At 43.1% G+C, this 27,570-nt stretch overlaps 1 protein-coding gene and 1 long non-coding RNA gene across 2 annotated transcripts; one reads left to right on the forward strand and one right to left on the reverse strand.

Moving 5' to 3' along the window:
* The first annotated feature begins 4,360 nt into the window (after nt 1-4,360).
* On the forward strand, nt 4,361-26,764 carry LOC309539697. Its single transcript, XR_014222962.1, has 2 exons — nt 4,361-5,290; nt 24,401-26,764. It is a non-coding gene; the product is annotated as an uncharacterized lncRNA (long non-coding RNA).
* ZNF706 (zinc finger protein 706) lies at nt 15,235-27,087 on the reverse strand. The gene is made up of 4 exons (XM_082236023.1): nt 26,929-27,087; nt 19,682-19,818; nt 17,830-17,935; nt 15,235-17,429 (listed from the first exon to the last, which is right to left on the reverse strand). The coding sequence occupies exons 2-3, from the start codon at nt 19,814-19,816 to the stop codon at nt 17,840-17,842; spliced, it is 231 nt and encodes a 76-aa protein (XP_082092149.1). The 5' UTR covers nt 19,817-19,818; nt 26,929-27,087; the 3' UTR covers nt 15,235-17,429; nt 17,830-17,839.
* Between the last annotated feature and the right edge of the window lie 483 nt (nt 27,088-27,570).

The following is a 27,570-nucleotide window of genomic DNA, read 5'->3' on the forward strand; positions in this document are numbered from 1 at the left end:
ACAGAGTCCCACAATATCTGGAGGGCCAACCCAGTGCCAACAAATTCATGCAGGAGTAGGAGTCATTTTGCACATACAGTGGTACTTCGGGTTACAGATGCTTCAGGTTACAGACACTTCAGGTTACAGACTCCGCTAACCCAGAAATAGTACCTCGGGTTAAGAACTTTGCTTCAGGATGAGAACAGGATGAGTGGTGCCTCAGGTTAAGAACAGTTTCAGTTTAAGAACGGACCTCCAGAACGAATTAAGTTCTTAACCCAAGGTACCACTGTATTGGAATAACAAACAAGATTTAATTAGAGGAAACCCATTTCCTTTATGGCAGTATAAAGCACAATATAATACAGCAGAAGCAAGTTCCATTGAGTCCACCGGAGCTTACTCCCAAGTAAAATGGTTATAGGATTGCAACCTTAAACTGGTTTCCCAAACTTAACTTGCCTCAGTTGCTGAAATGTTTTAAAGATTTGCACGTCTAAGTTTTGTTCTGCATTGTATAAGGAAGAGTATGTTTTTAAAAAAGACTCATGTGTGGTATGTTTTCATTCTTATGTGAGGCAACCTTAATGTTTCATCCCCACCCCCAATGCCTTTAATCTAATTGCATAAATTATGGATATAGAATAATAAAAATAAAGCTTGAGTGGTGGTAGAAGGAAGGAAACATTTCCGTGTGAGCATCCAGGAAACACCTGGTAAGAAAAAGCATGATGGGCTGGATACTGTAGACTTCTGGTGTGGTCTGGCAAGGCTCTTTTTATGTTGCAAATACTAGTTAGATAGCTTTATGAGATCCAGTGGGGTTATAGTGGATACAGTGTTAGATTAAGATCAGGATTCAAATCTGTGGCCTGTAGTTGTTATGTAAATTTGCACATGTGCCATTTTAAAAAATAAATCTCTCTCTCTTTCTTTTTTTGCACAATTTTGTTTCTTCCAGTCACAAGACCCAGGCAAAAAGCTGCAAAAGAAGATTCCACCTAAACATTAGGAAGAACTTCCTGACAGTAAGAGCTGTTCGACAGTGGAATTTGCTGCCAAGGAGTGTGGTGGAGTCTCCTTCTTTGGAGGTCTTTAAGCAGAGGCTTGACAACCATATGTCAGGAGTGCTCTGATGGTGTTTCCTGCTTGGCAGGGGGTTGGACTCGATGGCCCTTGTGGTCTCTTCCAACTCTATGATTCTATGATTCTATGAAATGTTACCAACATTCCTTCTCCTTGCTCTGGAAAGCCTGCCCAGTTTCCTCCATTACTATGTTGGCCCTTGGAGAATACCCTCGTGCACTTTCAGGACTTATGCTCACAGCCCGGAGGACTAGAAGCTTATTTGTTTAAAGAAAGAAAGAAAGAAAACACAGATGAATTTGGGGCTGCAGCCTGTACACACTTATCTGCAAGTACATCCCACTGAACTAAAGTATACTTGTGGTAGTGTCAGGCTTTGGGGGATCAGATCCCTCCCACGGTGGCAGCCAAGAAGCAGGGAAACGATAAAACTTCTTACCAATCAATTTATTCAATAATTCACAGAGAGCAACGAAGGAATGCAGTCTTCCCTAAATAATGGCATTGCTCCATTACGTTACCCCTGCTTCAGCTAATCTGAGCTTTCTGCCTCTGAGCGCTCTGTTCTACTATCCTCAATGCACGCCTGGTCCTGAGAGGGGGTGGTCAGGAATGCTTTCCAAGGACACTGAGTCTGTCAGCTGCCTGTCCCCTGTGCTTCTTCCTGCTGTTCCTCTTCCAATATTTCCCAGCCTTCTGCAGCCTCTGAACTATGCCCTTCTGCAAACCACTGTTCTAAATCTATACCGTCCTCCTGTTCTTGGGAAGGTTCAGAAGAAGGGTCCCCACCATTTCTCCTCAGTCCAGCCCCTGACAGCCAGGGTCCTAGTTGTGTGCTTCTCCATAGGCATCTGGTCAGCTACTGTGAGAACAGCAGGCTCTTCTTATGTTCTTATGTATAGAACTGCACTATAAGAATATTAGGAGATTTTTCATGGAACTTTGAAGTGTCAGGCATAGCCCTAATGGCTTTAGCCCAAACGTAGCAGAGTTTTCCTGCACAGCGAAGAAGCTAGTTGAGGTGGAAATGACTAGTCAGCTAGACTCAGAATAACTATTTACAGGATTTATTAAAAGGGGAAAAAACCAGCAAAGTTTCTGCATACAAAACAAAGCAAATAAATCCTTTCTTTCTCTCTCTCTCTTAACCATACACAGCACTCCTACTCCTTCAACACACCTAACCCCAAACTGTGCTAGCATTCCTAGATAACAGAGTTGAGTGCTGGTTGTTAACCAATCAGTGTAAATAGTTTCTAGGTCAAGCAGACCTTGGCTTTCTGCCAAGAGTAAATTGACACTGCCTTGAGTTAATTGTGTGAAGCCAGAATCTGTAAGTTTTCATGAGAATCAATTAACAGAAACTGAACAATTTTTGCACCTGGTACCAAACTCCATTCTTGCTCTATACGGTTGAAGGTCTGCCAGCAACCTATGGCCCACCTCCCAGCTTTCTGGTTAAGAATCTGATCTTGGACCAAACTCTTTTAAAAAAACCTCTCCAGGCCTAAGATTAAATCCCTAAATCCACTTTAGGCTTTAGAGATTAAAAAGTAGTTTTGGATTCAGGGAGGCTGAGTGCATTCAGCAACCAATGGTTTTACGGGGGTCTCCCAGTGCTCAGTCTCTCTGGAATTTGGGCTCCTTTGATTTCAGTGCCATGAAGTGGGTTTTCATGAGGCTAACACTCTGCATGCCACTCTGACTGCCTTAATCTAATTGCTTCGGCAGGTCCGGTAATCTGGAAGGTGGCTGGCTGAGTGGGTGCTGCACCCATCTTTCCTTCTGTTCTTCTTCACCCTAAATGACACCTAAACCGTGCAAGCTCAAGCAAGCAAGGGAACTCGCGCAGGGGTTTATGAGTCAAAGCCTGACTTCCTGCAGAAGTGCTCCTCAATAGCTTCAAAGGAAAAGGCTTTCCTCTGGAATACCTGCCCGCAGCTTTTACTGGTGATCCAGCTAATGGCGGGTGTGCCACTGGCAATTCACAGAGGTGCTAATGTGCCTCAACACGCCTCTGCAATAGACACTTCATGGCTCTGCAATTTTTGCTTCAGTGCCTCTTGCTTACAACCCACCCCATTCCAATAAAAAATAGCAGCCTCAACTTTATATGGTTAGAACAGGGTGGTCTAACATGTAACCCTTTGGAAGGTAGCGTGAGGGCTTTGGGGAGGGTGTCAAATTTTGGCTTCACTCACCACCCTCACCCCAGTGTGACAAGGCAGTGTGCGGCCCACAGATTCCATGTCAAAGTACTCTTGCGGCCCACTTGGTATATGAAAGGTGTTATGTATTCAGTGGTCTGTGTTTGCCTAAGCTTGAGTCTGGGCTAAGGATTCTGAGCCCCTGTGTTCGATACATGACATCCAATCACAGAACATTTCAGGATTTGGGCCTCTGCCATTGGCCCTTAAACTCTGAGTCATAATTTGCAGCTTGGAAGTTTAGACAGCCAATCATGTTGGGAGTGGCCCAGGCCTTCAGAAATGTAAGCAATTGCTTTGTGCCTGTTGTCCAGTTCTGTTAGTTCAATAAAGGTTCTTGCTGTTATCACTGCGTCTTGCTTCAAAAAGTTTGACCGCCCTGTGTGAAATATATTCAGAGTCAAGAGTGGATTTCATGCTCTGCGGTTAGACGAAAGACCAGAAGGCCATCAAGCTGAACCTGCCCGCCCCAAGAGAAGACCTTCACTTCCTCTGTCTTCCTCTGGTCTTCAGTATGCCCATCTGAAATCCTGGAGAGCTGCCACCAGTCAGCAAACACAGTAGACTAGATTGCTGAGCACTAGCTGCCAGTTAGCTATCAGTCTACATTCAAGGTGCTGGTCTTGGTCTGTAAAGCCTTCTACAGCTTGGGGGTCTGTATACCTGAAAGCTTGCCTCACTCCTTATAGACCCAGTCAGCCACTCTGCTCTGCAGGGGAGGTTCTCCAGCAGATGCCATCTCATCAGGAGGTCTGTTCCGCACAATGAAGGAATCAGGCCTCTAGTGTTGCATACCCATCGCCTGTCCCAGAAAAAAAAGAACATCCTTTTTTTTTTTTTTGCAAGAAGACGGAGGCCAAAATGGCTGTTGCGATTTCGGGCTGCAGTCTCACCCCCCCAAAAAAAATTACCTTTTCGGAGCATTGATCTTGTGCAGCACCTCAAAACATGCATTTTTTTGCCCAAAAAAGTTAGGGGTGGCAGCGTGATCTTGTGTGGGTCATGTGAGTTACACATGCATACCCTCCAACATTCCTCTGATGAAAATAGGGACGTCCCATTCCATAATAATAATTTTACTATTTAAACCCTACACGTCTTACTGGGTTGCCCCAGCCATTCTGGACAGTTTCCAACATATAAAAAAAACATAATAAAACATTAAACACTAAAAAAAAATCTTTCCTATACACAGGATTGCCTTCAGACGGCTTGGGGATCGGATAACTCCATACCCTCCAACATTTCTCCAATGAAAATAGGGACAGTCTAAGGAAAAGTGGGACATTCCGGGATCAAATCAGAAACTGGGACGGTTTCTCTAAATCAGGGACGTCCCTGGAAAACAGGGACACTTGGAGGGTGTGGGAGTGCAGCCGTAGAAGATGGTGTCCTGGTTTGGGGCCACTTCGTATTGGAGGGCACTTGCCCTTTGAATTCTCACCCATCAGATATTAGACTCCATCTTGGTTGTCTTTTCAGCCCCTGCTGAAGACCTTTCTCTTTCAGCAAGTCTTGTAAGCTGGGCTCTTTCCCGGCCTGCATCTGTACGTATTAGATGATGATGATGATGATGATGATGATGATGATGATGATGATTTGCAATTTTTATTCCTTGTTTTTTGCTGCCCTGAGCTCCATTGGGAGGAAGGGGAGCGGAATATAATTTTTTATAAATGGACCAGTGATCTGATTCGGGATATGGCAGCTTCCTTTGGAGCAATGCCCCTTACTGAAGCAAATGAAGAGCGTGTTCAGGAACACAGCCTTAGAAGTACCTCTCTTCCCCCCTTCAAATCATACCACGCCATAATCAGAAAGCTGCTCTATTAATAGCCTTTCCAAATGATTATTGGTCTATGGTAACTTTTCACAGGCTCTCTTGCCGGTTAGTAAAAAGAACAGTCCCTGGCAACCAGAGACTGGAAGTTTGTTGCTCTTCATCTTTGCGCAGCCAAGTCAGAACCAAACTCAATGACCTTATGCCTCTTCGGAGCCGTAACAGTATGGGAAAGGTAAGCTCATTAGCACTATCAATTCAAAGATAAAATAATTCTCACAATGCAACACAACTATTTTGAGCTGTTTCTTTTGAAGCCTTAATTAAACAATCAAACAGGGCGTGTGTTCACAGGCTCGCTGTGCAACGCTGTTATGGCAACGTGTGTGTGTGTGTGTGTGTGTCATACCAGGTCCAGGAAGCCGCCAGCTGTTGCATCGCCTGGCAGCATCCTGTTGGCTGTTGTTGTTGTTTAAAAAAAGTCTCAGTGCAGGCTTATGCTGTTGCGCACCATCAATGGTGGCGAAGGGGAAGGAAACCTGCCAAGCGACTTTTGCAGCCTCATAAAAGGGTGTGGTTTAACGAAGCCTTCGCACAGGGGAAGCCAGCTGTAAGATGGAAAGTCCTGAATGAATCATTCGCTTGCACTAACTTCATTAGCTGGGGCAAGTTTCTGCAGGTGTAGCAGGGTGGACTTGCAACAATAACAATTAAAAATAATACAGGCCTTGAAGTTTTCCGAATGCTCGTTCTGTTGCAAAATCTGTCATTCATATTGTTCTGTCAAATGGCTGGGGTGGGTGGGTTAGGAACCGCCCCACTGTCTGGATCCTGTTTTCCAGCCCTGGTCTAGTACGTATGTATTATCCCCCATAGTTTTTAGTCAAAATAGATTTCACTGGTCAATTCTAGTCAATGGACTTGCTTATTCTGCTGTCGCTGGGCAATGGTTCTAGCCAACCTTATTCCTCTGGAAGTACAGAAGCTTGCTGTTGGTGTGGGAGATTCTCACAGATCAGGCCTCACCCTTGAAGAGTTTTCAGTTCAGGCAGGCCAAGAGGTCAGAACTTAGGTGCAAAATAAGAGGCGCAGAAATCACAGGTGATGAGTAAAAATTGTTTGAGAGGCACCGGGAAGGGGGAAATATATCTTAGGTGCACGGTGGTTGGATTTCTGGTGGACAACTTTTGAAAGTACCAAAGAACCTTCAGGGAAAAAGAGAGAGAGAAGTAATGAGATTTCGTGGGCAATTATTTATTAATTATACACACACACACACACACACACACACACACACACACTACCCTATACCTGGAGGTCTCAGGGCGGTTCACAGAATAAAATCAAAATACAGTGGTACCTCGGCTTAAGTATTTAATTCATTCCAGAGGTCCGTTCTTAACCTGAAACTGTTCTTAACCTGAAGCACCACTTTGGCTAATGGGGCCTCCTGCTGCCGCCGCGCTGCCAAAGCACGATTTCTGTTCTCATCCTGAAGTAAAGTTCTTAACCCGAGGTACGATTTCTGGGTAAGCGGAGTCTGTAACCTGAAGTGCATGTAACCTGAAGCGTATGTAACCTGAGGTACCACTGTATAAAACCACATAATCAAAATAAAAACAACAATTCCATATGTTCTAGATTCAGGTTGGTAGCCGTGTAGGTCTGACTCAGTCAAAATAAATAAATAAAATTTAAAAAATGTCCAGTAGCACCTTAGAGACCAACTAAGTTTGTTCTGGGTATAGCTTATCCCCAGAACAAACTTAGTTGGTCTCTAAGGTGCTACTGGACAATTTTTAAATTTTATTTATTTATTTCAATTCCATATGTGTTATCTGCTGTTTTCCATTGCAGCCTTTAAAGGCTAGGCTTGCTAATTAACCTGAACGCCCCATTCCAGCTGGGGGGATTCAGCTGGCTTGCGCTTTCACCAATCACATAATGTGTAGAAATCACAATGTGTACATTATGGGAATCAACATGACTCTGTGTTAATGTCACCTAATGAGCAATTTGTTATAGGCAGAGAAGCAGCAGCAAGCAGTACATGTTGTCAACCCCATTAAAGATGCACAAGAGCCTGGTTAGGAAAATAAGTTGCAACGCTTCTTTGGTTTAATAAAGTAGGCATATAATAGGCATAAGGTATGTTGCACATGAATTCTTGCCCTTCAAAATAGAGTGTGCTTTCTTAATAATGAGGATATTCCTTCCTTACTTTTTTCCCACTGCGTTTCCTATTTCCAACTTCAAGTTTGCCTGATTAGAGAGTTGGAGGTATCGCCGTGTCAAAACATAAACCTTTTGGTTTAACAGGCAAGTCTGGGATTTAGGTCTACCAGACAGCTCCAAGATAGTGGTGAAGTTGGAATGAACCACAGGGTAAGACACCATACTTGGTATCAACCGGTTGGGCAGGAAAGACTTCTGTCTGAAACTCTGAAGAGATGCATTTGGTCACTCTACACCAGGGTTCCCCAAACTTTGGTCTCCAGCTGTTTTTGGACTATAGTTCCTATCATCCCTGACCACTGGTCCTGCTAGCTAGGGATGACAGGAGTTGTAGTCCAAAAACAGCTGGAGACCCAAGTTTGGGAGACCCTGGTCTAGACAACAAGGTAGATGGACCAATGGCCTGAGTTGGTATAAAACAATTTCTCACGTTCCTGCTTATTCTCACAGATCAGAGCCATTCCACTAAACATCACCACAATTCAAGTCTAACACAATGGAATAAGTCCTTAAAGACCTAGATCACAGGTATGGGTTGCAGCGCATAGACGAGGTTTGGTGGATGCATAAATGAGAGCTGAAATATGATACCTTTTCCATTTGTTTTCAGATATCCCCCCTGTATTCCATTAGCACAATATTTTGCCTCCCTGAAGACTGTAATTTGAAGTTAAGGAATGAAAATAACATACCAACAGCAAGCAATTGAAAGGAACATAATACATCTGGAAGGAAATATTTTGAAAACTGCATCTCAGGATGCCACTGAGTAGCACTGAGGGTTCCAATCAGCTGTAAGCAACAGGATAGAAATAAGGATAGGTATAAGTACAGATGCTGGCAGCCAATGTTTTATTTTAGTTAGAGTAGAGGAATGAATTGTTACATGCAGCTTGAAAGAAGAGCCTTGCTGGATCTTGTTAGTTCAACATCCCTTTATTTTCAGTGGCCAGTAGCCAGACGTCTCAAGGAAGCCTGAAGGCAGGATAAGACTCTGTTCCCGAGACATGTCGCCCCAGCTTCTGAAGGTAGCATGTAGCCATCATGGTGGAGTTTGGGCCTTGGAACTGGGCTCAGGAAACCTTTGACCCAGGCTCCTGGCAGAGGTGCCAACTTGAATAAAATATTGGAGGGCGGGGGAGGTAAGCCCTGCCACTCATAATCAGTCACATTTACACCACTGAATGGCAATGCCCATCAAATATGGAGGGGCCTGGCCTCCTCAAATATTTTACTGAGAGGGCCAAAGGGATCTTGGTCCCTAGGAATTGGCTCCTATGGCTGCTGGACTTCTTCCTAAGCAAGACGACTTCTCTTTGGCACTGTTTTGAACCATTCTCCCTATCCACACTTCTGGTCGGGGCAGAACCTTGTGCCCAAACGTCAGTTCAGGACTCTTTCTGGGCAAAGAGATCAAACTGTGGTTGAACCGTACTACTTCAGACTTCAAGGGAATGGGGTGGGCGGGTTATGCACAACAACATTCATTGATCTGGAAAACCGGCATGTCAGGGAGGCCAAAAGACAACAACACTTTGCCCTAACCTTCTAAAGAGTTTTATTGCTGTTGCTTCAAGAGCTTCAGTCTGGTAATATTTCACCATGTGCTGTTTGTCTAGACCAGCTTATGGCCTGTGCTGGGCTGCAGCTAACAGGAGCTGACGTCCAAAATATCTTGAGGGCACCAAGTTGCGAAAGGTCGGTCTAGAACAGTGTTTTCCAAACTTGTGTCTCCACCTGTTTTTGGACTACAACTCCCATCATCCCTAGCTAGCAGAACCAATGGCCAGGGATGATGGGAATTGTAATCCCAAAACAGTTGGAGACCCAAGTTTGGAAGACCCTGGTCTAGGCCTAGCTTAAGCTGCATACATAAGCAAGCCCTGTGACGTTTCCTGTACCTTCTCGTCTTGTATATTTACACCCAGGTATGCCATGTGGCAGGGACGCAGGTGGCACTGTGGGTTAAACCACAGAGCCTAGGACTTGCCGATCAGAAGGTTGGCGGTTCAAATCCCCACGACGGTGTGAGCTCCTGTTGCTTGGTCCCAGCTCCTGCCAACCTAGCAGTTAAATAGGTAGATAAATAGGTACCGCTCCGGCAGGAAGGTAAACGGCGTTTCTGTGCGCTGCTCTGGTTTGCCAGAAGCGGCTTAGTCCTGCTGGCCACATGACCCGGAAGCTGTACGCCGGCTCCCTCGGCCAATAAAGAGATGAGCGCCGCAACCCCAGAGTCGGTCACGACTGGACCTAATGGTCAGGGGTCCCTTTACCTTTACCTTTTTATGCCATGTGGCAATTCATTTATTAGCAATTTGACAATAGCAGATGGCCCAGTGGGGCTGTGCCCTTCCTAACCTCCTGCTGGCCAAGTTGCTGCTGCATACAGTATGAGGCAGTGAGGTGAGGCTGGCGTGGTGCAAACATGCCAGTGGAGCCAATCCCCTTCCCTCCATGACTCAAGAGGCCGTCTGGGTGGAGCGAGGAGCCTTCTGTATTCATGGAAGCTTCCCATGCATTTGGGAATCCTGACGCTCCAGCTACTGCACAGGAACTCCCAGAAATACAGGACGCTTCTTGCTTCAGATAGTTGGCCTCTAACTCAGTCAGGACGTCTGAAGGGGGCTTAAAGGGAATTTCCACGTTCAGGGGTGCAATACCTCCTGGTTTTAGGAAAGGACTCTTGGCTTTTCAGACCTGCTAGTGAGCACTCAAAAGCATCCGGGAGGTAGTTCTGGAGGGGGCTGGTCTCTCTTTAATCACCCATCTGATGGCCGGAGCCCAAGGCTCACTTTGCCTTAGACTGCACAGCGGCAAGACTGCTGGTGAAAAGGTGGTGATGAGCAATGTGTTTATTGGGCGAGAGGCCCGAGATCTCAGAATGACTCAAAGTCAGATCTCCCATTAATGAAGGAATCTAGGGCCACCTGCTGCAATGCTGGCATAGGAAGGCAGAGCCTGAGAGGCAAAAGGATTAAGACACGGGTTTCTACCTGTCCAAGCCACACGCCCAAGCAGTCATCCTTCAGAAAACAGTAAACGACTATTACCACCCTTGACAAAGCATAGGGGAGAATTCCCATTCCCAGGCAAGTTGAAGTTTAATCCAGATTTGATATAAATCAAAGTTAAAACCAGAGTTTTGAATCCTCTGTCAACAGGTACAACTTTCATTGTCATTAAATATTCTGGAATATTTGGCACAGGAGGTTTTTTTGTTTTTGTTTTTGCATCCTTTTTATTCAACATTCAACATGATATTTAGAGCATGCAGTAAGATTTATTTTAAAACTAGAAGAAATATATATATATATTTTTTGGACAGATCATATGAATTCTTCCAAGCATGTGAGGTGTTAGCAGAACAATGGCATTAGACAGATTTATGATCCCACTTCCTGGCAAGGATAAAGTGGGAAAGTGATGTAAGAAGATGCTATTAGGAATCCGCATTGGCTCTTGAACTACGGATCGGAATGTACTTTCATGACTACAGTTTGTTTCATTAAACTTTGGTTCCCTACCTGTTCACTGCAGGGTGTTTCATTCCATCTCACTGAAAAGGGTACAGTCTGGCTGAGGCTATTCCCTTTCCTTTAATTCAAATATGTACCTCCATCGCAACCAGGATGGTTAAAGAAAAGCAATTCTAATTCCGAAATCTTAAGGTCACTTTCTGTGTTAAAAATACTTTGTATACTGATTTAGCACTTCAAGATTAACAAAAGAATCAACAGTAGGTAGGAAGGCGACCGGGAGCTTTATGGCAATAAGGAGGAAGATTTATAGCTCTACCTTGAGAGATATCGCAGAGCTGTACAAAAAGAAAAGAGAAAGGATGCAGGAACAGACAAGCAAAATGATCACAGGACTGGAGCATCTTAAGTAAGAGGAAAGGTTATATTTGGGGCTTTGTAGGCAAGGTGGGACAAGTTAGAGGGATACAGAATTATGCATGATGTGGAGAAAATAAGACTTTCCTCCTTTCATAATACCAGAATCTGGAGTCATCCCATGAAACTGTTTAGAACAGACAAAAGATAGCACTTCTTCACACAAGTGCATAAGGAAGCGATGGCATCCCCTTGCAAAAGCTTAAACACCTTGGAAAGGGGATTAGATAAATGAATGAAGGGCACGGCTGCTAGTCCTCATGATGGCTGAATAGGGTACCTCTAAGGTCAGAGGCAATGACAAACCTAGACAGCATCTTAAAAATCAGAGACATCACCTTGCCAATAAAGGTCCGTATAGTTAAAGCTATGGTTTTCCCAGTAGTGATGCATGGAAGTGAGAGCAGGACCATAAAGAAGGCTGATCGCTGAAGAATTGATGCTTTTGAATTGTGGTGCTGGAGGAGACTCTTGAGAGTCCCATGGACTGCAAGAAGATCAAACCTCTCCATTTTTAAGGAAATCAGCCCTGAGTGCTCACTGGAAGGAAAGATCGTGAAGCTGAGGCTCCAATATTTTGGCCACCTCATGAGAAGAGAAGATTCCCTGGAAAAGACCCTTATGTTGGGAAAGATGGAGGGCACAAGGAGAAGGGGAAGACAGAAGATGAGATGGTTGGACAGTGTTCTTGAAGCTACCAGCATGAGTTTGACCAAGCTGTGGGAGGCAGTGGAAGACAGGCGTGCCTGGCGTGCTCTGGTCCATGAGGTCACCAAGAGTCGTACACGACTAAACGACTAAACAACAAAAAGGTCAGAGGCACTATATGCCTCTGAATGCCAGTTTATTTGTATTTATTTCATAAAATTTACACACAGCAGCAGCAGTGGAGAACCTCCACTAGGGGTCCTAATTGGGACCGCTAGGGCTGTTTTCCCCAAGCCACCCGCACCTGACCTCATATGCCAATCTGGCATCAGGTGTGGCACAGGCAAAGATGCAGCTGCAGAGGAACAACCAGGAACCTTAAAAGACACTCTTGGTTGTTCCCTGGCAAGCGGGGCTTGCATTCAGCTCCATGGTGAGAGGACCTGATCTCTGCTGAATGCAGTGCTAGAATGATATTGGTGCTCGGTACCTGGCAACACACCTGCAGGAGAGGAAGCAGCTGACTGAATGAGGGAAGGGTCTCATGTAGCAGTGTTAACATTGCCAGACTCTACATGCATTTATATTAAACAATACAAAAGGAACTCTGGGTGAGGCATGGGGGAAATGTTTGCACCCAACAGGGGACAGTGACAGTATTATATGCTGACCCCTTCTAGAAATGACTATTTCAGGCTATCTAATGGGAAATTTCCTTACATTGTACCATTAACGTGCTCTGAAAGCAAGCAGATTAATTTTTATAACTTCAATACAGAACATTAAGAAAACAACCAAATACAATCCAATTTAGTTAGGATGCACAGAATACAGCAACACAGAAATCTTCAAACTGTAGCTATGCTTACATCAGCAAAATCTTAAGTCTTGGGTGTGCAATTATCATAATCACAAAAAACTGGTTACATATTGCAGAGTGGTCAGATGACACTTGGAACAGCAGTTCTGTTTATTCGTGGCATACATTACTGGACACACAATTCACTCCTCGAGAACAGAACACTAATCTGAGTGCTATCCCTTATTGCGCCATGATGGTCAGCTGCTTTATGAAATTACTGTGACCCCCAATTATGTTTGCCATAATTTCCTGTGTATTATGCATACATACTCCAATCATACAGTAAGTTACAAATACAAACCCTGTGAAGCAGTCTTAGAAAAACATGTTTATCGAGCTAAAGGAAGATCTTCAAGGTCAGAACCAGTCTATCTCTGAATACCACGTGCTCTTGGGCAGGGAGAGTTGCCTTCATAAGCTGTTTATGTGCTTGCTGAAGACATCATCTTTAAATATAATCCTGGACTAGATGGACTCTCAAACTGATGCTACAGGGTTTAAACCACAGTTTAAACAGTGATGGTTTTACATAGAATTCCAAGGAACCTCAAAGTCTGCCCAGTCCAGTGATTCCCACTTTCCCCTCCTGATTTTCCTGCCTGTTGTAGCAACTATAATGTGCAGTGCAATATGCTGTCTGAAAATATGCTTTTTTCCTTACTGTCTTTTATGTTTTATTTTATTTCATAGAATTCAAGTTGCATTGCAATACAAAAACAATATAAGAAATAAAAAACAGCAAAAACAGTTTTTAAAAAAATCTTTATGAATATTTAATAATGACATGCTGCAGACTATCTGAATAAAACTCATGGACCACAAGAAGTCCAGAGACCATTTGGGGAACACCTGATCCTTCCAACCACATACACTCCACTCCTATAGCAGTTCCAAGAGGTGGCATCCCCAATAAGGATGTCAACATTCTGCTCTTAGAGGCCAATCAGGTGCCTGTGGGAATCCTGCAAGCAGAATGTGAACACAAGAACCCCCTGCCCATCTTGTGGCTTCCAGCAACTGGCATTCTAGAGCATTACTCCCACCAGTAGCAGAGGTGCAGCAGAGCCATCATGGCTAGTAGCCCTTGATAATCCTCTATTAATTTATTGAATCCTCTTTTAAAGCCATCTAGGTTGGTGGCCATCACTGCTTCCTCTAGTTAAACCCAGCCTCTTCGCTTAAGGACTTGTAATGGAGGAGAGCCCACCATCTCCCAAAGCAGTCTGTTCCACCGTTTTAACCGTCTGTACCATCAGGAGGCTCTTCCTAATATTTATTGTGATAGTGTGCCTGTGCAACATACAGCCCTCAAGGCCGCCAGTCCTCATCCACTGATTTAATCCAGACTCGACTCCTCGTAATTTGAAGTCGTTGGTTCAAATTCTCCCCTCCAGAGCAACAGAAAACAATGAGCTCTATCAACTTTGCAACAGTCCTCCAAAATATATTCCAACACCTGGCAGCTTTCAGCCCTTTTGAAGAATATAGATGCTAGATTTTACCTTTGCAAATGTTATAAACTGTCGTGCATTAAGGAAATCATAACCTGGCTGATGTGCAAATCGCTACCGGAGTAACTTGAGCCACCCAATGAATGAGTGCATGAAGTCTGTATCTTCCAAGCATGCTGTGTAGTCATCCCCTGAAGATCTCTGCAGCGAGACATGCAATTTCATCCGAGTGCTGCAGCTGTACTGTTCTCCTAGCAAGGCAAAAAAGAACCTAGATAGCACGTAGCTGGAGTGAAGAAAGAACCCAGTACTTGATATGACCTATAAAGCTCAGCTGGCCTGTTAAGAGACAAAACCTGCCTGACAGTGTAATATTTGACACTATACATGTAAGTTTCACAAGGGCTCTTGCTAATGCCCAGAGTTCAAGGTTAGGCAGCATTCCAGAGACTAGGTATTCACACTCTTTCACAAGAGAATGCTGTTTCAGCAAATCTACATGCATATAGTGCTGGAAACTTTGGTATGACTATGAGCAATTTTGTATGATGCGACTGAGTGACGACAATAGCACATTTCCCCCAAGATTATGGGTTTGCCTCAAGTGCTACATGCATAGAGTGACCTTGTGCAATGGAATCTGCTCTTCTCCTCTCTACGTACCCCGCAAATCTGTACCATAGGGTCCCCAAAACTTCTAGAACAGATTTTGGGGGTGTGCAGGGGATTGTATGGCAGAGGAGAGGGAAGTTCCATAGTGCGTGCAGTAGTCTACTGCATAAGCATAATGGCAGTGCTGGATACAACCCTGTATCGTGTTTATTTCAAGTATGACTTAACCAATAGACAAACATCTGTTCATTACAGCCAAGCACTTTTGGCAATTCACCAGGACTTTTGCTGCGATGTTACTTTACCTTATCTTGGTGCTTCCAAACCCAAGTTATTCGTACTTAAGAGAGTTGAGTGAAATGCTTGCTGTCATTTCCATTCCCTGTACTAAACAAATTGCTAAAGCTGCCCAGCTAGCATCAAAGCTTTAATAAAATGACACTTGCTTTAAGTAGGCAGGAAATATCACATTTTACACTTTTGCTTTTTAAAAGATTTTAATCAGACACATTACACTGCACAATTGTGTCTTTATCCAGGATTAACAGGGTACCATCCACAAGATTTGGAAATAATATTTTTTTCCACATTTATCCCCATCTCTTTAACTCAGCACAGAGAATTCAAGGTTCCTACCACCTCAGTTTTCTCTCCCCCCACCCCGCATGTTAGCTCCCATGTGTGTTGACCTTCCAAGATTCTGTGGTGGCTTTTAACTTATTAGAAAACAAATTATCTGCTGGTAACAGCATTAGTATAGTGTACAAAATCAAGATCTAACTTGCTCAGTGCATAAACACAATGCTACTGATGACAACCATTTTTTTAAAAAAAAAATGCAAATTCTGCATATAAATGGGTCAGTTGTCCTACAGCTAGTAGGAAACTTATGCTTAATTGTTCCCAAATAATTTAGAAGAAAACCCTCTTTTATTTACTGCTCTGAGGTCTGAAATAATACATGACAAGTATCAGCTTTAGGAATGAACTTATTTAAAGGTGGTGTTTTTTTTAACCCCCCCCCCCAAAAAAAAACCAGTCTACTAAAAGTAAAAATTAGTGAACAAGTGTCTTTCAGTTTAAAAAGCACTCAGTTTCAACATTTAAGCATACCACAGCAGTTTGGAAGGCAGATTTCTTGCCTACTGGGACCTAGCTATCATATGATGAACAGGCTGTAATTATCAAGTGAGGAAACAAAACGAACCAAAAGGCTACATTCTAATGTCAGGGGTACAATGCAATGACAGCTACAAAACTGTGAAGATTCATTCCAGAATGACTATAGTAAAGGCAGATGAACTTAAATGGCATAGATCAGACGGGTTAACAAATGCACAAACTGCTATTTACCTTTCCGTATCAAATGTGCAACCTGCATGGGCATGCTTAAGTAAAGAATTAACTGTTTAAAAGATTAAATGACCCAGGCACAAAGCAAAGAGAAGTTGGTCAATATTTCCTTCCAAATATCCAATCAATGGGAAAGCAATAATGCCCATGTCAGTCATCTGCTACCAACATAAAATGGATTTGCAGTTCTTTCCAGTAAAAAGCAAGTAAGACAGAGCTCCAAAATATGGGCACTCTGCATCTGACATTAGAATCGAGTTCAAAATAAAATTTGGGTAGTCCAGACATAAACCAATGTTGCAAGATAGGAAAAAAGTAACACCTATCCTGCTTCCATTCATTGGTTCCAACTAATCAAAGCTCAGCTAGTTATTATTTCCATTTTGTTAGTTATTATCTCCATTTTGTGTGCCATCCTGTTCTTTGAAACAGATTTATTTAACATTTGCTTTCAAACAAGGAAACCGTTACAGTAGTCATTTTTTACACACTAATGTAGCCAGTGTGGCTGACTTCTCATAGGTGCATTTAAGAGTTTCCACAGTGGAACTTCACAACAGAGATAAATTATTTTAACTTGCTATAGCAAATATGATCATTCAGATCACACCAAAACAAAAGTTCAGTTCTACTATACTTCCACCAGCCTGCCACCTAGCATGAGGATTCACTGGTACTGCACTTGTCTCCAGTGCATAAATTTAAGGTAAAAGCTCATTTATATACAAGAATGAAATTTCATAAGGGTCAGTAGAGCAGGCACTCCAAACTAAACAGAGTTGAAAGAAAACACTACTTCGGTCAAAGACATTTAAGTGTTTTAGAAAATAACCAGGCTCAAAGCAAGTTGCATACCAAATGGAGAAAGATTTTTCTAGTTAATGTGGACTCAACAGTAATAAATGTTAAAGAGCAAATGACACCATTTAGTTTTTGGCTGTGGGAGAAGTCCACTTGTTAGGATTTCGTAAGGCAAATAAAATAGGTATTGAAAACAGAATTTCTACAAGTATTTTACCTGCGATATTGTAAAATCAAAGTACTATTTTATTAAATGAGTTATTTTACACAATATGAACATCAATATAATTACAACTGTAAAAAATTTAAGAATGAACCAATTTTCAGATTTCCAAGTAGGGCACAACTGTACAGTTACATAGATTCATCTTTACATGACGCCCAAGAGGAACAGCATAAAAATATGAATGTTTCTATAGCCCCTTCATTTTTGCTGATCAACAGTTTGTTAGAAAAGCAGCTGCAGGTTTGTTATGCAATGTCTGACAGTAGAAGAGTCAATAGGTTCCATGAATTCACCTGAAACACAAGAGTAATATTGTTAAATACAGTCTTACTGTCTCATCGAGTTACTAGCATCTAATGAGTCAATGTAATGTCATTTCATAATTAAATGAACTGAACCTCCCTGAACCCTTGCAGCAGATAAAGACAACAAAATTAGAAGATTACACACATTTATCTTCTCACAGACTTGTTGCCAATTTTGGCAACTCTCCAAGTTGCTATGTAATGCCCTGGCTATATCAAAATAAAGTTCTAAATATGACAAGCAACAAAACCAAAATAATCGTTTATGCTTCAAGCTAGCTCCCAATTTTCATAAAACCTATATTGTAAATGAAATCCATTTGATGCAGTTTTACTTATGATATATACTAAATTTATTTAATTCAAAACTTAAATGCTAAGCATTCACCTGTGAGCTTTTACGCCTGAACATCTGCCAGTTCTGGAGGGAGCGGAGTCTTCGGATGCTTGCTCTCAAAGTGCTGTTTGAAGGTCTTGGGATCTGGCATCTGTGTCTGATTAAGGAGAGAATGGCGCTTTATGCAAGGCAAAATCCCAAACAAATACAGCTTCTTCTCCCTGAATCCTAAAGGACTGCATTAGGGTTTTTGGCTCAAGAGCAGCCAGATTTTGGAGGGACTGTTCCTCGTTCTTTGCCACCTCCTAACTTCCCTGCTTTGTTCTACCTACTCATTCCTACTCAATTCTTATCCTTTTCACAAATTGCACATAAAATTGTGTCCCCTCCCTGCCTGCTATTTGGCTAGTATTTCATGGGTATTCCTTCCTGAAACCAGTGAATTCAGTTTTAGCTTTAGTTTTTTGCCTGTTGGGAAGTACAAAATTATTATTTATTACATTTATATGCTGCCCGTCATCTGAAGATCACAGGACAGTTTACAATAAAAAAACACAACATGCATAATATAATAATAAAAAATAATCCTCCCTCAACACATTTCAAAGGCCATAGACTGTTCAACAGCAAAGAGCCTGGTTGAAGAGAAATGTTTTCCCTTTGTGCCTAAAAATATGTAATAAATGTGCCAGGAGAGCCTCCCTGGGGAGAGCATTCTACAAATGGGGAGCCATCATTTTAAAAATAGCCGGTTGGGTATTAAAGGGAAGAGGTATCAAGAACCGACTTTTGGTGATGGGCATACGGGAGGGGGCTCACCTTTTCTAACAGCTCACCTGGGTTTTACAGTAGGTGCAGATGAGGGAGAATTCATACCACCCCTGCCAGCCGACTCCCAAATCAGCATGCAATTCCTGGTCACCAAAGGTTACTAGACTAGTGGTTAAATATAAGGCTAAACTTACAAGCAAGACACTCACCAAATGCTGGCAATGTATAGAAACATAGGCAGGTCCCTATGTAACAAGCAGTCTCCCCCCAGTATTTGACCAAAATCCCTGCTTCACCAAGTCCTGCACTGTTATTCAGTTGTGTATCCAAGCAGTACCTGTTCCATTTTTTACTCCTCGTTGCACACATCTGTCTGTCCATCCTGCCCATTTTTATCATACCCTGTTCTGCAGTATACTTTATTGCTATTGTTTATCAATTGTGTTATTATATCTGCTTTGAACTGTATGCTGCCTTGAGTCTCTTACACTGAAGGGAAGCCTGTTGTTAAACTGCCCAGAGGACACACTGTTAGTTGGGTAGCATATAAATAAATAAAAATGAGAAATCTCTTGCCCAGGAACCCACAAAGTGAGGATGTTCCCATTTCCTTCTCCTTCACCTTAACCTACTGATTTACTACACTGCATGTGCATGCTGTCACACCCTCCAACTCTTCAAAGCAAGGTGCATGCAATTCCCCAAGTGTTGCAGAAATGATAGGCACTAATGATAACATACACCTTCATATGATACATGATTTAAGTGTTTGGCATGTAACCTTTTTGGCTTGCTAGCACAGGATACCCAACAACTGAAATCAGTAGTAGGAGACTGAACTCATACAAAGAGGCACAAGTTGATATAATAGCCAGTGACAATGCAAAGGGGTGTTTTAAAACTGTATGTAGGTTCTTCTGTACTGCCTGTGGAGAAGAGAATTCTAGGGAATTAGTTGAAGGAAAAAGAGCATAGGGAATCCAGAGTCAAAGTATCAATTCCCCACCTAGAGTGCATATGTAGCACACAACACACATAGATGTTATTTGTCTCTTCCATAGCTTCATTGCATACGAGCCAAACTTGGGGCCTGGAAAGATTCCCACAATGCTTCATTTTCAAAGCCTCTTACCCTACAGACGGTGCAGGTGTATATTAGAGCAGCTTTAGCTGCAGCCTTCTGATCATGGCCTTGTTTCTTCTTTGCCCCAGCTTGCTTTTTGGCATTCTTCTGCTGTGACTGTATCTTCTGTTGTCCACGAGCCATATCTAAAAATAAGTGCAAAAGGCATTATAGCAGACTGAACCATATGAGCAATCTAAGGCATATTTGCTCAGAAATAAATGGCTTCAAGTTAAAAGAATTTGCTCACTACTGTGTTTAGGATTGCAGCCATAGAATTTAAGCACTTCTTAAGAGCCAGCCTCCATCTAGAAAAAGCACAAGCTGCTTTCAGATATGGACCAACTATCCTCCCCAAACAAATTATTTTTGTAATTACTTGCCCAGGTACTTTCCTCACAACTAGCATAGGTGCCCCATCATTTATTCCCATAAATGAGACAAGAGTGGTTCCACAGATTACAACTAAGAGAATATTTATTCTGTTACAAGGAGGAGGAATTTGGAGGAAAGAATTCAGGCTCAAACCCCTCCATTTAGTTAGAGCAATTGAAGGTGGTGCTATATTTGAGAAGAAACACATGGCTGCTACTGAAACTGGTAGTCCTGGGTCAAATTACAAAACTATCCTGTGTCCTGACATAATTACTGCTGTGCGCTTCCCAGCTCCTGACAGCCAATGATTTGGTGACAGCCCAATTACAGCCCTATACTGTTTCAAGGTACTCTTAGATTAAGTACACATTGTTCCATTCACACGGATATAAATCAGTCACAGAACACAAGGAATTCAACACCTTTATTACTCCAACTAGACTTGGGAGAACTCTAGCCTCTATGAAGTTATTTGTCAGCTATGCTAGGATAATAGTATTTCAGAACTCACTACTGTAGTTGAAAATAAAGGGACAAGAACTGACCAGCCACAAAAAGCCACATACACAAAAGGGGGGGTGCTTATTAAGAAAAATGTCTTACACCCCAGATGCTACTGGAAACAATGGGTTAAAATGGTCTGGAATGTTTACAAAAATACTCCAATTCTCGCTTCCAAATACATGTCTCTGCACCCACATTCATCTCACAAGGCAAACAGAGAAGGGAATACATTTACCAAGGACGCTTTGCTTACAAAGCAGGGAAACTTTCCTTTTTATATTTTACACCAAGAGATATTCTTGATTTGTACCCCACCCTTTCTTCAAGTACTTATAGATAGCAGGTATTATGTTATCCCTTCTTATTCATCAAACAACTCTATGGGGTAGGTTATGTTGAGCGTATCATTATGGTCCTATATTATCGAGGGAGCTTTATGATTGAGCAAGATTTACATTAATGTCTAAGTTTGCCATCAAAAGTGACCTAATAATTCTTTCCCACACTATAGCCAGTGCTCATTCCCCAGGTAACATATGAATTCAGAATAATTTCCACCCAGTTCTGGTTTACTTCTGATTGCTCCTTGTATCACTGTGCAAGTGTGTAACATGAAGCTAGAGTCTGTCACAATATGCTGTTTCAGAGCATTTACAGTATTTTGTTGCAAGAGACCAAGAAGACTGAAGAGTGACAGACAACCAGAGCCTGCCTACACTTCTCCAAGACATCTAGGTTATCCCAGTGTACTCTTGAAGGTGTATATATATATACTTGGGAGAACTCTAGCCTCTATGAAGTTATTTGTCAGCTTCCTCTCTGCCCAGAGAAGTTATTTGTCACTTCCTCTCTGCCCAGAACGTTGGAGGCTATACACCACACCCCTCAACAGTATTTATAGGAACTCAAACACCAGACTCTGCTCTGTTCCAGTAACAAGAAGCCGAAAGCACCAGCCTGAAGATGACGAGTGAGACCTCGTCGAAACGTCGCACAGACACCCCGACTCTTACACGGGAAGACACCCGAAGACACCAAAACCTGCATATATATATATATATATATATATGTATGTGCCATAGCAGCTTGATAATTTTAACTATTCCCCTGCAAGCATCATCAAGTTGTGATACTAATACAAAACAAACCCCCCAAAATGGAAAGCTGCATATAACTGCATAATTTTTAAAAGATATGCATCCTACTGAAGCTCACGTGACTGCTTAGTATACATAGCATCCAATTTTTTAAAAAAGTCAACTTCTCATATGAGTTTTAGCTGATTAGTTAATAGTTTGCAGTCAAGTACAAATAGTTCTGAAGCAAAATACACACTTTGTGATCGTATGGCACAGACATAAATGAGAGAAAATCCTCTGTGTATGTACACACACACATGAGGGATATTCTTAAGATTGTGTTTGTCATTGTACTTTTCAAAAACAGCTGTACTAAAAATGCTTTTAAAATCGGGTATCCTTTTAGTCATTGAAAATATTTTATTATTGATTAGCCACGTAAGAAATTTTCCTGTAAACCGCTTAGAGGTTTTCTTACAATCAAGTAGTATGTAATTCTGGCATTAAAAGAAGCTGGTATGGCCACTCCTAAAGAAGTCCACACTGGTCTCCATGGTTTGTGATAGTTACCAACCAGTTGTAAATGAAGATGACATGGGTAGTGGCAGAACAACAGGAGACATTCTTGGAAGAGATCAGTTATCTAGAACCACTGCAGTCTGAATTCAGGCATGGTTTTGGGACGAATTGGCCTGTTACCCTGATAATTACTTTAATTGAGAGAGACAAGGAGAGTGAGACCTTGCCTATTTTCAATCTTTCTGTAGGTTTCTGTACCACTGACCATGGCATCCTCCAGGATAGGCTATTTCTGGCTTTAGTGTGGTGGCACTTGCCCTTTGGCTTGTGCTTCCAGTAATTATCAGGCAGCTCCCTAGAGTACTGCCATTTTGGCGCCTGCTTACAGCTCACCTGTTCACTCTGGCTTCCCCCAAGTAGTGATTCAGTAAAGTTGATATATTAATTTTATTTGATTTGTGATGTTTTGTATTTGTTTTATGACTATAATTTTATTCTATGCTGTTCACAGCCATGATATTTTTCTTAAAGTCAGCGGCATAGAACCTGCATTCCTCCTGATATTGTTGCACTCCCAACAGCCCCATTCAATGCCAGTGTTCAAGGGCGATGAGAGTTGTAGTTCAACAAGATCTGGAGAGCTACAGATTCCCTATTCCTGATATAGAATTAGATATGCAATGGAATAACAGCCTATACTTTTTTGGGCTTGCTCCTAGGTTTATTATTTATTCCAAATACAGTGGTACCTCGGGATGCGAACGGGATCTGTTCTGGAGCCCCATTCGCATCCTGAACAGAACGTAAGACGCAACAGCGTGTCTGCGGGTCGCGTTTCGTTGCTTCCGTGCATGACATCATTTTGACCATCTGCGCATGCGGTGAAACCCGGAAGTAACGCACTCTGTTACTTCCGGGTCACTGCGGAGCACAACCCAAAATTACTTATCCTGAAGTGTATTTATCCCAAGGTATGACTGTCTAAACTGGCCATTATCAAAATATGTACCTCAAGATATGTACCTGTTTTGTATGCAGAAAAAATATGTACCTGTTTTGCATGCAGAAAATCCCAAACTCAACTTGTGATGTCTCCACAAACTCTGGAGAGCCGCTGCTGCCAAACAGTGCTGACAATACCAAGCTAAATGGACTGATTTTTTAGAAGGCTGCTCCGAATAAAGGGATGTTCATGTAAACAGGAAAATGGTACAATAAAGCCATTATTAACTTTTGATAACAGGAGAAGTAGCAAGTAACAATGGCCTGTTTCAAAATAACCCGAAAGCCCAGGTGAATAAGCATGTATTGAGTTACTGACAAAAACTCCACACCAGGCATGTCCAAAGTCCGTTTTGGGGGTATAATCCGGCCTGGCGGTCAACTTAACCCGGCCCCTGTGTCAGTTTATTTTTCTGGGGTAAAATCCTAAAAAAACCTCAACAGCTTCAATCCTAAAAAAAGGTAAAAAACTTTGGTTGGCCCTCACGGCCTTCACTTCATCAAATCTGGCCCTCTTTGAAAAAAGTATGAACACCACTGCTCCACACTGAAGATGGCTTGAATTCAGAACAGGACAGAACTCTCCTGCAAATTTCAGTGACTAGGTCAGCAGAAAAAGGGAGACATACTCCTTCCAAGTCTCCGAGTTCCTCAAACACAGTTTATCTTCCTGTATCATTTTCCTCAGAGCATTCCATCCACATGCGAGCAAAGTGATTCACGAGGAAAAGGCAGAGACACCTATATTCATGTGGGTCATACCTTCAACCGAAGTATTAGGCAGTGATCCTCCAAGCTGTTGTTGGACTCCAACTCCTATGAACCACCCCCAGCATGGCCAACCATCAGAGATGATAGGAGATGTCATCCAGCAATTGGAGGGCCACATGTTAGCTACCTCTGCTGTACAATGTGTGTGTTCTGACCACAGAACAGCTCTATAGAAAAGGTCACATATTCTCACACTACAGATGGGTAACTTTATTATTTATTCAATTTATATCCCTCCCTTCCTCCCAAAGCAGCCCAGTGAAACAGTGACAGGGAAGTGAGAATGACTTCATATATGCTGAACCCACATACACTGAATCCATAAAACCAGTGTGACCAGATAAAAGCTTAGTTTTACTATAATTGAACAGCAAAGTTGTCTCATTTTATTAGCATTGGGGATTATTTTTTAAGACTGCAAATATGGTTCTGAAACTTCTGCCTTGCATATTCACATATTTCCTATGTTTTAATACAGTCGTACCTCGGCTCCTGAACAATCAAAAACTGGAAGTGAGTGTTCCGGTTTCCAAACATTCTTTCAGAAGCCGAAATCATAAGCGAAGCTTTGGAGGTCAAATGTTTCGAAGTTGAACGGACTTCCGGAATGGATTCTGTTCGACTTCTGATGTACCACTGTAATGTAAATGGGTTCCTTCCCCATCTGCTATCTACATGATCAAAAGTATTTTTGGTGAGATCTCTAGATCTTCTAATTCCAAAAAACAAGAACAAACTCCTTCTGCATCAAGCCTTGTCCGCACTGTTGCTGTGGCTGGTTATTATTATTTTTAACACTGAACTGCTGCTAGTGAAGGATAGTTGTGTATGTGTGTGTATTATATTGCTACTTCACAGGGCAAACAACAAGATAAAATAGAGAGAACCATCTATACCACCTTGAGTTCCTTGAAGGATATAAATGCAATGTAATTAATAATATGAGAGAAGAACAGTTTCTATTCACTTTCTCCACACCATACGTAATTTTACTTACGGTGCATGCATAATAATAAGTTATTACCCTGGCAAGATTAATAAAGTAGGGATCAACTGGTTTGCATACTTGTTGCCGATTTCCCAAGATGGTTTCCTCCTCAAATAAAACTCATGCAACTGTTTTGTCATGCCTTGGTGGGTATACTTATGGGTATCTTGGTTGGGACAGCTGAGAATTTAAAAAGGAGGCTGGCCAGGATGTTCATTCTAAAGGCACACCCATGAGACTTCAACCATATCCAATCTGCTAAGTCCTAAAAGAATTTCACTGTCATAACAGCAGGCAGCAATTTCTCCTCTGGAACTGCACACAGCCAACATATGTTATCAGATCTTCCTTGTTTTCAACCAGATTCCGATTCCCAGAACAAAACATGTGCATCTAGTCTTGCTGTTGTAACCTTCTAACTGTATGTCAGGAATATCAGTATTAAATACCTTCTTCATCAATATTCCTATATTTGGGGTGCGGGGCATATAACATGCAGTTTTCCCAAACTCATGAGACTGCAGACTAGTTTTCACTTCTTAACTTTATCAGACAAACAAGGGTAGAAAATGAACAGGCCTTTGCAGCTGAATGTACAAAAAGGTAAAGAAACAAAAATAGAGTAATAAGATTCTGATTAAGCTGTCAAGCATATCACTTGCATAAGAACTTGTTTTCTAGAAGGAAATGTCCAAGTCGGAAAACAAGCAGTGCATGTGACCAAGTAACAAATGGTAATGAGGTTTCATATCTCAGGTCTGACACCAGCAGCTGCCTTTTACACACCTAGCACATCACAGATTAATTTACCATTCAGCTTCAATCAAACTCTTATGATATATAATTTTTAATCCTTACTGTACCGAGGAACACACACAGAGACAGCATTCCAACCTGATTTTAAGCTGTTTCAAATGTTGATGCGAACAGCAGACTCAGTCCCAACACGTGATGGCAAGGAAAGAAATGAAACAACAAAGAGTAAAGTGTGCCAAGAATGGTGTTTGGCATGAAAGCGTATGAGGCCAAGTGTGGGCAACGCAATACAAATCCTCTTGTTTTGCACAGTCAAGTGCAAGAAGAACCCTAACTGGAGGAAGGAAGAGGGAGCTCACCACCTTCATGCCTGGTTTCCCACTCTGTCCAGCTATCCTTGATACAGCTGGCTAAAAACTTATTTCCAAGAGAGATCATCATGACTTCAATGAAGACGAACATCATATCATTTACCAACTTCACCCTTTCAAGGTGAATTTGGTGCTGCCAGTAAACCTGTTACATGGATAACTAGGGGAAGCCAGGGATCATCTAAAGAGAGGAAACGCTGCAAAACTGGTCAGGGTTTTTTTTAAGGTGGAAAAGCCCATTTCAAAAACCTCACAGCACTATGTAAGAAAGTGCAACTTTCTAACAGGCAAACGCAGACAGTCAACCCCCATAGCCATTATTCTACATGATTTATATGTGTAGTGTTCCATTATGCTACTATTATTTATAAGCCGCTTTGGGATTCAATTGAACGAAAAGTGGCATAGAAATATAATAAAGCAACCCAATCCCATCATACCCAGCACCTTCCGGCGGGGGCCTAACAGTAACCCCCCCCCAAACCCTTCCCTCACCCTAAACGTGTTTGGGTTTTTTAAAGGCGGGGGAAACAAACAAACGGGAAATGCCACCACAGGGCAAAACCATAAGGAAGCCACCATGTTCCCGAATCCCCCCCCCCCCGAAAAAACTTCCCGTCCGTGAAAGAAGCGGCCATGTGTCCAGCCCCGCAAGAAACACGAGGGGCCTCTTCTACCTTTCTCGGCCCCCACCCGGGACGGGGAAACTTCCCCACGAAAGGGGGTGGGGGGGGGACGGGACTGAAAAATAAACCCCTCCGGCCGCCGCCCGGCTCGTGTGGAAGAGACTTAACCCGCCCCGAACAGGCTGCCGGCCTCTCTCCTCTCTCTCCCTCGCCCCCGAGGCCTGGCGGCGGCGCCCAAGCCCCTGCCCTCGCCCCCCGCGTTTACCCGGGCTGTGGGGGTCCCGCCTGCCAGGCGTCCGTCGACAGCTACGGAAGGCTCCGCGCGGCCCAGCAGCAGCAGCTGCCGCCGCCTGCCCGTGAGGATGGAGGAGCCCGTGTGTGTGTGAGGGACGGAGTCTCTCTCGCCGTCCGGCGGCGGCGGCGGCGAAGTGCGCACGCGCCGCCCCTCCCCGCCGAGAGCCGAGAGTCAGGCCAAGCCAGGCCAGGCCGCTCCCGCCAACGCCTCATCCGGCGGCAGCGGCGGCTGCTGCTGCTGCTGCGCCCGGACCGGGCCAATGGCGGCGCCTCCCTATTACATAACGCGGAGGAAAGGCCTCTCGCTTGGCCTGAGCAGGAAGCCGAGGTGGCGGCGGCGGGGCCTGTCGGAGTTCCCTCCAAAGCACCCATTTCCCTCCGCTTTCCTGTCTGTCAGGGTCACAGTCGGCAAGCGACGCTTTTCCCGCCCGTTGGGGCATCATGGCGGGTTGAAGGGAAGCCGCCCCGCAGGGGAGGGGAAGTCGGTTCCTCACAACAAGCCGTGGCATCAGAAGAAGAAGGCGGCCGGCTGAAGGGACCCGAAATGCCGGTCTTTTATAATGCATTCTTCGTGAAGCTTTAGTCAGCCGCAATAATAAACGACGTTCTGCTC

The sequence above is a fragment of the Podarcis vaucheri genome (genome assembly GCF_965113315.1).
Source record: "Podarcis vaucheri genome assembly, chromosome: 8".
Classification (NCBI taxonomy): Eukaryota; Metazoa; Chordata; class Lepidosauria; order Squamata; family Lacertidae; genus Podarcis; species Podarcis vaucheri.

Excerpts from the sequence above, each read along its gene's own strand:
- ZNF706 (XM_082236023.1), bottom strand. The coding sequence starts at position 19,816 with ATGGCTCGTGGACAACAGAAGATACAGTCACAGCAGAAGAATGCCAAA. Across the intron at positions 17,936-19,681 it reads ACACCTGCACCGTCTGTAGG|ACACAGATGCCAGATCCCAA; the intron begins GTAAGAGGCTTT and ends CTCCTTAATCAG.